Raw genomic sequence first — 12,484 nt, forward strand, 5'->3', positions numbered from 1 at the left:
CATTGCAACTGGAATTCCCCCCAATACAGGCTTTCCAAGTAAGGGTCAGTCGTTAATCACGCGTTTAAAAAAATTGTGGCGTTAAAGGAACTTGAAATTAACTCAGCATTAACACACTCATTCTGACACCCCTAATAGTAATACAAACTATAAACTAAAAGTCAGCAGCAGATTGTGGGAGGGCAAAACTAGCAAGAGCCACAAGTGACTTGTGCATTAATAAGATGTGCCTTGTTGTTGTTTTTTCCACATGTGCAGGTATATTGCTATCTGCCATCCAATGAAGGCTCAGACTGTGTGCACAGTGTCCAGGGCCAAGAGGATAATTGCAGGGGTTTGGATCTTCACCTGTATTTACTGCATATTATGGTTTTTCCTTGTGGATATTCAGGTAAGAGTAATACATTTTACAACAAATGTTGTCAATATATTGACAAGCAACCTTTAAAGCTAATTGCAATATAAAATGTGTAAAGGACAAGTGTTTGTGCTTGAAACACTACAAAATCATAGAGCAGTAAGGTTACATTATGTTTACAAAATGTGTTCCACCTTCAACATACTTAGCAGTCCTCCAATCAATAGCGGTAACCTTTACTAGGCATAAAATGTTGAGATCTTCTTTTGTGCCAAAGCTTGCGCAACATCAAGTGGATGTCAAAAGCCATTTTGAAAGCACTATTATCACTGTGCTGATGTAAAATGTGAATCAACATCCTAATGTTCACTCTGCTGTATTTCTTCAATAAATGTGTGATCAGGTGAGCTTGGATGGACATGTTCAGTGTGGGTACAAGGTGAAGCGGGAGCTCTACCTGCCCATCTACCTCATCGACTTTGCTATTTTCTATGTTGTTCCATTACTTCTTGCCATCGTGCTCTACGGACTGATAGCACGGATTCTCTACCTCGGGTAATTACACTTTCTTTATTGACGAGTGAGCTTAATTGTGTAATTTCAGACTTGATGGTTAGGAAGGCACTCCAGAGACCCAACTATGTGTATACAAGCAATCAAAAGTACAATTTCTACAATAAGTACACTTTACAATAAGATTTGATAAATGTCAAGTCAAGTTGTATTTATATAGCCCTTAAGCACACGAGAAATAGTGTGCTTTTCAATGCTTTTGATGTAGGATAGTATCCTATTAAAATCAGGTACTATACGCCAAACCTACACACTCACAGAAATATTTCAAGCCTAACTTAAGATTTATGTAGTTTTATTTTTTTTTACACAACAAAATCCTATTTACTTTTTTTCTAAAGATAATTTTAACACAAACCTTCCAAATCAACCTGATATGATACATATTTATTGGTCTAACAAAGCCTATATTTATTTTTGAAATGCATAATCCTCCGGTTTATGTATTTAGTGTAATAATAAAGTATAATTACTTAAAAAAATTTTTTTAAACGTTTTTGTGATTCATCACAAAAACATAAAAATGTAAAATATAACCCAAAAATGGAAATGAGGGTTTTTCACATAGCAGCGACGATATGCTATTTATTGTGTATAGGTAACCAGATTATTATACAATTCAAACAACATGCTTATGTATTTTAAATAAATACTCTCATTATTAATAATTTAGAGTACCGGTTATTATACTTTATTAACTCATTCACTGCCATTGACGACTATAGACGTCAAAAATTCATGTAAACTATTTCTATTAGTTTAACAATTTTTCATTTCATTTTTTATGAAAACCTATATTTTTTTATTGTACATTAATAACAGATATAAAATTATCATGCGATTAATTATGATTAAACGGCCCTTATTTTTAATATATATTTTTTTAATTAGGCCTGTCAGGCGAATAATTTTTTAAAATTGTAATTAATCACATGACTTCAATAGTTCACTAACGATTAATCACAAATTTTATATCTGTTCTAAATTTACAATATACTTTTTTATGGGTTTTCATACTATTGTTAGCAAAAGTGGAAGTTTTTTTAAACTAATAGAAATAGTTAAAATGATTTTTTTTTAAAGTTACTACTATACATAAACCTGAGGATTATGCATTTCAAATAAATAGGCTTTATTAGACTAATGAATATGTATCATAACAGGTTCTAAAATAATAAATAAATGGGAATTTGTCATGCAAAAAAATTACATAAATCTTAAGTTAGGTTTGAAATATTTCTGAGTGCAGAGCATTGCTTTTGTTGATAAGACTGTTGGCCAAACCAATATCTCTTGAGTTACTCCACAATTCACATTTGTATTTTAAACAATTAAATTCAAATAAACATCAGTGATGAACTGCTGCAGAGGGACAATTTGGAGTTTGACCGAGTTCATGGTCATGCATTTCTGCAGACCTCTGCCAAACCAACCCGAAACCAGTGCCACCACATTGCGCCAAAGCTGTCGGGAGGTCACAGAAGTGGGGAAGAGAGGTCGCCCACGCCGCCTCAAGTGTGCACTGTCCTCCAGGAAACAGGTCTGAGCCTCACTTGCACATTTACCCATCAACATCTTCTGTATCAGCATTTGCCATAAAGACCCCTTTTCATTCTTTAACTTTTTCTTGTATACAAGTTCCCGTGTACAATGCTTGCTTCATGGGGTCACTAGTGTTTTATGATTGGATGTACAGTGGATAATCCCCCCCCCCCCTTTTTTTTTGGCAACGCTATTTCTTTTTGTTTAGCAATGCTTTAGTACGACAAACACACACAAAAACAAGCGTCATCTCATCTCGTCACAATTGTTTATTTTTTGCAGGCTTCAGTTGTCTCCAATTTTCAAACTGTCAACAAATAGAATTGTGGCGCTTGGTAGTCAAATGCAACCAATATTGTCATTTGTGGGTGAAAATCAGAGTTTGCAAAAGTACAATAAGTGTAAGAGAAGTGTATAAAAAAGAGTAAAAAGAAATACTGATTCAAGTCATTTACTTAAAGGTCACAAGTCACAATTTTTTTTTATTGTTTTTATTTCTTAATCTTTGATCTCCTTTTATTGGGGTTGCAAAATAATTTGAGTTGGAAATGAGCAGGATGGGGCGGCACGGTGAATGACTGGTTAGCACGTCCGCCTCCCAGTGCAGAGGACGTGAGATCGAGTCCAGGCTTCGGCCTTCCTGTGTGGAGTTTGCATGTTCTCCTTGTGCTTGCGTGGGTTTCCTCCGGGTACTTCGGTTTCCTCCCACATTCCAAAGACATGCATGGCAGGTTAATTGAACACTCCAAATTGTCCATAGGTGTGATTGTGAGTGTGGATGGTTGTTCGTCTTCGTGTGCCCTGCGATTGGCTGGCAACCAGTTCAGGGTGTGTCCTGCTTACTGTCCGAAGCCAGCTGGGATAGGCTCCAGTGCCCCCCGCGACCCTTGTGAGGAAAAGCGGTTAAGAAAATGGATGGATGGATGAGCAGGATGACATTTTTCATGCTATTTCCGTTGGTCAGAAACTTTCGAAAATTTCGAACAAGACATTTTCTCATTAAAATTATGATCTGATTGGGTCTCTGTTCTCCTAATTAGATATGGAAAACAGATCTTCTTATGATTGGTAGCTGCCATGTCTCTTCATTACGTTGGCTCGGTTGAAATTCAACGGGCCCTTAGCGTAATTGTGGGCCGCCACGGTACACTCTGAGGAGTAATTTTCGTCCTTTTTTTCTCCTCCATGGTAACGCCTGGCAACCTCGCAACCGCTCATCTCATGCCGGTACCCAGCAGTCACGGTACCTGTAGCTAGCTCAAGCTGAGCTATGCGGCCTCCCCTAACCAATAACTGACCCACCACCAAACCGGTCTTACTGGATAATGTTGCAGGCAGCATTAATCATGTATTAACCCAGATTAATCGCAATATTAATTTTGACCACGATTATCCTTTTCTTGACACAGGATGGTTACGTTAAAGGTAGCACAGGTTGTGTTTAGAGCAATAAACATAACTACATGCATTAAAGTAAAGCATTTAATAAATGTTTGCGTATGACATTCAAAATATGTCAAACTATTTTTTTTCCCATTTTAAATTATGCAAGTAATTCACTGATTAGAAAAAGAGGATGGGCGTGTGCAGTGGATAAATAAATAAATAAATAAAGACGTCCTCATAACATTAAATGTAAAAAAAAAAAAACGCTTAACAGGTGCTCTTTAAATTTGGTGGACAAAATGTTTTGATAAAAAATTTATTAAGCGATTGATTGTGATTAATCAAAATTCCAAGATGTGATTAATCTGATTAAAAAATGTAATCGTTTGACAGCTCTAATTTATATTAAATATGATGATGATGATGATAATAATAATAATAATAATGCATTCAATGAATCGATTTATACAAGGATAAGGATTGAGAGGGTTTGTCGGGCACACTGTTGTCATTTTATGAATGTTATTTTGGATGTGGGTGCGTATGTGCATGTGCGTGTGTATGTGTGCATGTGTGCGTGCGTGTGAGTGTGTACTCATTAGTTCATCTAAAACCTATTAAAAATCCCATACCGTTCGCCTCAACCGAATACTTCAGAATCCAGCTTGAGTCGTGAGGTTGTCAGGAGACCCGAGGTAGGATCAAAGAAAAGAAAGTAAAGTAAAATCCAGCACCGACCAGACATTACCTACTACCCACCGGGTTACCAACCAGAGTCTTTCACCAATCCCAGAAACATCTAAATTCCAACAAATTAGGGAGACCTCAAGAGACCAAAGGAGAGACTGAGGAAAGGAAGGATAGATGAAGCAGAGTGAGATCCACAGACATCAGCTTCCACCGATTCAATGACCAGAGGAAGTGTTTGAATTTTGAATTTCCCCGGACACCCCCCATCCCCAGCAACCCCCCACCCAGCCACCCGTACCACCACCCTTCCCAACCAAGCCCCCCCCCCCCCAAACCCTGGGGACCCCCCGTATCCATGCATGGGTGCCGGAGAGGGGCCGGACAGCGGAACAGAGAGGGTACCCGCGCCCACCCCACCTCCCGCCGCGTGGAGGGATGGAACACCGGGGGCAGAAGGGGAGATGGGGGCACCGGGGGATGGGCGGCACCCCAGAACCCCAGGCCCAGCGGGGAAAGGCCCCGGTCGTCACGCCAGCGTTCTTAGTGAAAGCTAACCCTGTTACTGAGTTCGCCAGCTCACCGACTGGAGAACTCTACCCCTACACCATGAATGTGACCCCACCCAGTGTATATACAAGTGTGTGTGCGTGGTACATTAAAACTGGGAGCAGGTGAGATGCAGCAGAGGGAAATGATATCCCCACGCTCCGATCCACCTGCCTCCCAGTCATGTAAGTGAGTGTATGTGGTGCATTAAAAATAAATAAATAGGGGGGGCACGGTGGCACGGTGGGGACACGGATGGGAGATTGCAGCACTGCTCAATACTGCGGTCTGCCCCAACCGACGGCACCCCACCCGACACCCCACCCGACACCCCACCCGACACCCCTGCCCCCCCCCCTCCCAGTTGTGTGGTGCATTAAAATTGGAGGGGAGTTGTAGGGCGAAGATGGTGTCTCCACCCTACCCCCCCCCCCCCCCAAGTGTGTTATGTTCCCTATATGTCTATAAACAAAGTGTATTGTGCAAAACTAGAGCAGTGAGTTAAGAGGAGCGACCAGCGTGGCCCTTCCCAACCAGGCGGGGGCAGGAGGCGCACCCGCCCACCAAATCCCCACCCATCCCACCGGGACCCCGGCAGGCATAGGCGATAGGGCTCGCCCCCCGGATACTGGGGCCCGCCCGAGGTGCCAGGAGGCCCACCGGAGCGGGCAGGCACAACACCCCCAACCACCCGATGATGATTATGAATGAAATCTAATGACATCGCCACAGAGTGTAGAATCTGTCTGCTGCACCTTGATCAAATCCACAAAAATTAGGTTGAACCAACTGCACCACAACTCAGACCCGATTTCACCTGGTCTAAAGTTTTGCTTACTTCTTGTCACCAAATTGTGAGGTGCACCAGGGGCGTGTAATAGAGACGTCCTTCCGTCCGCCTTAATGCCCAACGAGGCACAAATGTCAAATTCCCAAACACGCAAAACTAGACTTGAAGATGCGCCTGTTGTTACGCCGAGTGCTCAAGCACCTGTCTACAAAAATAGAGCCTTGAGCGCTTTGTGCTTGACTTGCGCTGAGCACGAAATTAGGGACTCTGGCCTTTCAGTGCCGCATTTGCATGAACTCCATTTTTTTCTGGTTAGGCTGTGTCTTCTCCCCACATTCCAAAAAAGTGAATGTTAGAATAATTGAAGACTCCAACTGTTCATGGATGTGAATGTGAGGGATAGCGTTAACCCTTGTTGTCACTCACTCCTGAACACCCTGCCTCTTGCCCAAAGTTACTTGGGATAAACTCTAGCTCATCTGTGACCCTAATGAGGATAAAGTGGTATAGAAAATTGGTAGAAATCCAGACCCTGGTCTTATGCAAGTTTTTTTTTTAAATAATATATAATCAGTGAGGTTCGACAAGCATAATATAGTGTTGTCTTTTTTCACTATTCAATGCTTATGATTTAAGTCAGGAAGTCTCTAATGTACGTAATTCCATTCAATCTACATAATACAAAAAGTTTTTATTTTTATTTTTTAGTTCAGGCCAGGGGATATTTTGTGTGTGTATTTTGTGTTGAAACAGGTTGCCAATTGAAAGATTCTTCATGGCATGTCAAAAAGGGGTTGTCACAAAAACAGTTATTGGCATTGAGATTACCATCTGTTTAAAAGTACTGTTATTATTTATTCATTGATCTTTAAAAAGACAGGCGTGCTCAAAGCAAGCTCTGTCAGGTTGGTGAAAATAAAGCTTTTGTGTGTGAGTGTAAAAAAAACAAAAACTTCTGACCTTTTTGTTTGAATAGAAGGGCAGCAAATTAGCATCTGATCCAGATTGTTCCTGTTATTTGGGGAGAATAAATCCTTCAATGATGGTACACCTATGTTGTGCTATGCACTAAATAATGTACATACAGCAGTGCTTTGAGATACGAGTTGCATGTGTTTAAAGAAACCACACAACTTTGATTCAGTCTGTAAGTTTAGCTTTAGATCCCAATGCAAAACGCTGTTTTATAACTCTTTAAGGAACAGATATTTGAACATTGTAAGCACATGTAGACAGATAATATAGCAGTACTCACAGGGATATATTCCTTATCCTCTGTCAAGAACAAATATTTTTACCACAGTTTACTGAGTTTAGTTGCTCCCAAGTGATGCACACACCAGAAGGAGCAGCACAATTTCCATTGAAATGAAGCCAAAATCTGGAAAAAGCAGTTAAATTCTTTACCTTCTAATTAATTATGTCAATACAATAGTTCCATTTAAATATTTAAATGACAATTTTACAGAGTGCTGTTTTCTTAATAAACACATAAAGCAACAAGCGTTTTTTTTGGAGGCTGTAACAGATTACAGTAATAGCGTTTCCATTCATTTTAATAGGGAAAGATGAAATGACATACAAGGGTTTTGAGTTATAAGCATGCACATGGAATAAATTAAATTTGTGTGTATCTCAAAGCACCCCTGTACCAAATACCTGAACACACTTTTGGATGCCACCATAACACATGAGTGCTCAAAATTAGGAGAAGGTGTTGCATGTAATAATCCCATTTTAGTTGTAAATGTTTAATATTGATTGCACTCGTCAATAGATTTTCTTAGCATAATGAAATAATGTGCTTGATCACATATTCTTTTAGTGGGAACATTAATTAATGGTTTTATTGTCTTATGATGTACATTTAGCACAATGATGGTGATTCTACCAGTGGAAACAGCTGCTTCATTCATCTGGACAACTGTGCCACGCGGAATGGTATTGCTGCCACTGTGGTACGCCAGATTAAAAAACAAAAAACAGGGGCTTGCAATGGGTGAGAGACAGCGCCCCCACCCCCACTACTGATCATTAATAAGGGCCATCAAACAATATGAAGAGACATCCTCCTGTGATGAATAGGCATTTAGGGTGTAAATTTGAAATTATTTTGAGGGCTTCAAATCAGGCGCTGCCCCAGGCATCTACTGTCCTTTGCACACCAGTGCTCCCAGGCTAGGAACCAACCAAGCAACAAAGATGAGCAAAACAACTTTACTCACCATTCACTACAGTATATAATCCTTATCTTGCTCTTATATTTTGACTTTATTGTTTAATTTTTATTGGTGAGTGACACTGCGGCATCCTACCACACTTTGTTAGCGTGCCACCACTGGATTTCTGTCCTTGTCTTGTAGGCATACAGTGGCATGAATAAACATTTAATCGCCCTGTGAACAACACAGGCGTTGCATTGCTTACTTATTGATAAAACCTTGGTACTGCCCGGAGGTGGATGAAGATACCGTATGCTATAAATATGGGCTGAACATCAAACAAGCCCTCAGGCTGTGTCAGAAATCACTTTCTCCACACATACATATCGAAGACAACATATGCCAGCACGCTGTAGCAGCCCAGCTAACCGTTAGCTGCTAGTTGCTAGTTGCATATATGTGATGGGCAACATTCCACAAAAGGCAATGGAATGTACGATGAAGATAAATCAGAGCAAACTCATTTCTTAACAAATTTTCATAAGGTTTTCTTTATTGTCAATGTCACATGTGCTATCGATGCACAAAATTTGATTTAAAGCAAACAAACAGAAAAAAAAAGTCTGTCTACTAATGTAGCCTACAATTTTTCAGATTTTACTCTTTAAGAGGTCAGGATATAGTTTACGTTCATTCATTATTTAAAAATTTGCAAATGACTACACCATTACGTATTACCTTAACAGAGGTAGTTATTTTGAATTTAATGTATTCACTCCCTCCAAACCTATATGGAAAGTGTGGCTAATTTCTTTTTTAATACCTTTATTTTTGCTGTAGGCTGAAAACATGTGGGTTTGGCATTAAAAAATATACCTGACAAGAGACTAACATTTCCTGTCCAATAACGACTGTTAGTAACGTCAACAATAACATCTGGCAGTAATGAAGGCATCACAATATATAGTCCCCAACAAGTCTCCATAAACAAAAGTACAAAGGCTACTCCAGAAGATGCAAACCACTCATTCTCAAGAAGCATAGAAAAGCCAGGCTGGAAATTAAATTAAGGGTACGATCCTTTTCTTCATTAACAGTGTCCAATTGACTTCTATCAGATGAATTAGACGTAAACAGCACTTTGATCCAAACCACACTCTCATCAATGAGCCAGTAGTTGATGCTTTGAGAGCTTTACATACCCAAGCAAATGGCATTTTATCGTGCTTGGATTTGGAGCCACTGCATTTGTCCCTGTGTGAGCACCGTGCCTGAGGTCTGAGTTTGAAAAGATCTCAATCTCCTGTAGTCAAGGGCCTCCATCTCAGAGCAGAAGATTCACACAATGTGATTTACAAAGAAGTGTTCTTAAAACCCGCTGATGATGTGACCCTCTCATTTCTTCAAGAGACTTCTCACACTTTCATTCATCATTTGATTGGCCAACTTCATCAGATAGGATATTGATGAACTTTTCCACGCTGAAGAATTGCACTTTTATGAATGGAGATGAAAAAGATTTCTAAACAATTTTAATCTTATTTGATTCCTCATGGCTATGATCTCCTGATGTGCCTCTCGAAGAAGAAGATATGGGGGGTCATTGTTGCTTGAGGCATTTTGACAGCACAGTGAGCTCAATATATTTTATTTATTTTTTTCAATTCCGAAGGCAGAGCTATTCTCTTATCTTCTTGTCATGTTGGACACAAGTAGCCTGCCGCCACATTATTAATCTGCATATTCAAAATTACCCAACGCTGGTCTGCTCCTCATGACTTAATTAGAAAGCTTCCCCTGTCCTTTTAAATCAAACATTTTGCTTTGCGTACGCATTTTCTCTTTATCTACCTGCTGAGGTAGCTGCAGCTGGCTTACCACACAGCTTTGACTTGGAACCTTATCTTAAAACACACTTATGACACACCTCCTCCCAGCAAAAATAGTGAGCGACGCGCTGCCTGGTTTTCCCATTGTTCTTTCCTTCGCCGTGAAAAGAGTCAGATGCATGAAAGGAAACGCACATACTTGAGTTAAAAAGTCATGGGCACAACAAAGGTGGTGTGAAGGCTTTTCCAACAAACAAAAAAAAATGACAGCTGGAGCACCGAGGTAGGAGGTTAAAGGTGTGCAGTATTATTAGAAACTGATAACACTAATCACTGGAGGCTTACAGACTGACTTCATCCCTCCACCCCCACCCCCGTGCTATGTGATGTTCAGACATGTCTGAGCTGTTTCCATGGTCACTGTGTGGTAGTGGGTGACTGTTGTGAGGGGTAAGCCAAGGGATGATGTACGCAGGCACACACAACGCCAGTGGACATCAAGTGAAATGTTAAATTGTATTTACAGATTTCCCAACTTGTGGAATCTGATCTTCAGAAAGTCTGTTAGGTTTTATCCTTCTTGATTTTTTACTTCTGGACTTTTTTTCCCTATTGGCTTATCTCGTTACGTGTCACCACAGCAGCTTCAAGGCCCCGTTCACACAAAAGCCAGTTTCAATGTATCGTCACAAGTTTCTTACCGTTTAGGCCATTCGTCCACACGATGGCTTGAAACCGATCACTTTTGAAACTGGTTCTCCAGAGTGGAAAGATTTCAATCTGTCCCCCGTACGCGTCCGTCTGGACGCCATATGCAGGATACTCCTCCAGCGATGACGTAATGGCCGCAGCTCGATGACGACGCATTGTCACATATTGATGACGTATGCGGCAATTCTTGCGTGACTGCGCGCAAACCGTCAGTCTGTCAACAACAATGGCGGATAGCCGTGTCGTCATCATTTTGCGCAGCCTCCTTAGCTTGCTTATGCCTTTGCAGCAAAATATTTTGCTTCTTTATTCCCACGTTCAACAAGCGGTGTTGTACTTGAATCACCCGCCATTGTCACTTCTCCTGTGTTTGTCTTTTTAAAGCCATGTTTGTTCTGTAGATTGCAATACAGTTAAAAAAAAAAAAAGTGTTTGTCTTCTTCGCTGATTCTTCTCCGCTTTCCGTTAACTCCCTGTGGCTGCGCTACAGCGCCACTCCAGACTTGGCATAGACATTACAGCCGTTAAACATCCTCAGCGTCTTCTTTTGGACACACACAAGTCTTGAAATGCTTTTGTGTGTACGAGATTTGTTTGAGACGGGGGCCTAAGCCTATCTTCTGGATCCTCCTCTCTATCACTAACTGCATTCATTTCTTCCCTCGCTATCAACTTCTATGTCTTCCTCCAGCTCTCTTGCCTGGCAGCACCATCCTCAACACCCTTCCACCCAATGTGCTTAGTAACCGGAACATTTCCAAACCATCTAACCTTGACTGTCCCTCTATGAGCCAATTTCTAATTTTATCCAACTTGGTCACTGCTAAAGAAAACCTCAACATGGTCATTTTCACCACCTCCAGTTCTGCCCTTGGTCGCCTGTTCAGTGCCACTAAGCCATACATCATGGCTGGCCTCCCCACAAACTTAGAAACCTTATGAAGCTCTTCTATGACGCAACACCTGACACTTTCCGCCACCTTCCAACCTGTTTACATCTGTTTTTTAATTTAAATTGAATTAAATTACTTTTTTTCTATCACACACCATTGTCATTGTCACACAGATTGAATATATGTGGACAGAATATACTATATTCTTCAGCTTATCTTTAGTACACTCTTCTCCCTTTCTAAATGTTCCTCCACTTGCTCCCCTCTCTCACAATGCCTTTTGCGAATGACATGTTCAACCTCATCTATCAGCCTATCCTTCACCACTGCAAACAGGAAGGGGCTTAGTGCTGATTGAACCCCTGATGCAATCCCACTAACACCTTAAACTCCTCTGTAACAGCCACAGCGCACCTCATCACTGTGTCACAGCTCTCATACATGAACTGTACTATTCTAACATACTTCTCTGACATGCCAGACTTCCTCATGCAGTACCACAGGCACTCTCTGGGTACTACACAATGTAATGAGCATTCTCTAGCTCTACAAAGACACAATGCAGCTCCTTTTCCATCAACAGCCTCAAAGCAAATGCATATTTTAAGTTGCATTTTAAGATTCTGAACTTTTTATAGCATTTATAAACAATCAGATTCACTGTGCCTGAATTGCAAACAGCAACAACACAAATTAAGAAAATTACTGTTAATTTAAAAAAAAGTCATGATTTGTGTTTTAGTTTTGTTATATGTTTATGCCTTTCTTGTGGTTTGTATCATGTTTTTTCTCGTTAGGGTTTTGTGCCCACCTGTGCTGTGTCTCCTGGTCCCTTGTTTCTTCCTATCAGATCCCTCAGCAACCTGTGTCTTGTTCAGGTGTTTCTTATTTGTCTCGTTAGTTTGCTTGTATGTTGCATTTAAGGAAGGTGGGAAGTCAGACTTTTCCGATTTCGTACCAGGAAGTATGCACGGGAATGCCACTTTGAACTCAGAAATCCGAGT

General features: G+C 40.6%; 1 protein-coding gene across 2 annotated transcripts in view; it reads left to right on the plus strand.

Moving 5' to 3' along the window:
* trhr2 (thyrotropin releasing hormone receptor 2) overlaps window positions 1-12,484 on the plus strand; it is a 31,066-nt gene that overhangs the window by 14,397 nt on the left and 4,185 nt on the right. For both annotated transcript variants that reach the window (XM_077569501.1, XM_077569502.1), the window contains 3 exons: window positions 259-391; window positions 762-913; window positions 2,348-2,471. In XM_077569501.1, the coding sequence (XP_077425627.1) occupies window positions 259-391; window positions 762-913; window positions 2,348-2,471 (409 nt within the window). The remainder of the gene's footprint in view (window positions 1-258; window positions 392-761; window positions 914-2,347; window positions 2,472-12,484) is intronic.

The sequence above is a fragment of the Vanacampus margaritifer genome, chromosome 6 (genome assembly GCF_051991255.1).
Source record: "Vanacampus margaritifer isolate UIUO_Vmar chromosome 6, RoL_Vmar_1.0, whole genome shotgun sequence".
In the NCBI taxonomy this organism is placed as follows: Eukaryota; Metazoa; Chordata; class Actinopteri; order Syngnathiformes; family Syngnathidae; genus Vanacampus; species Vanacampus margaritifer.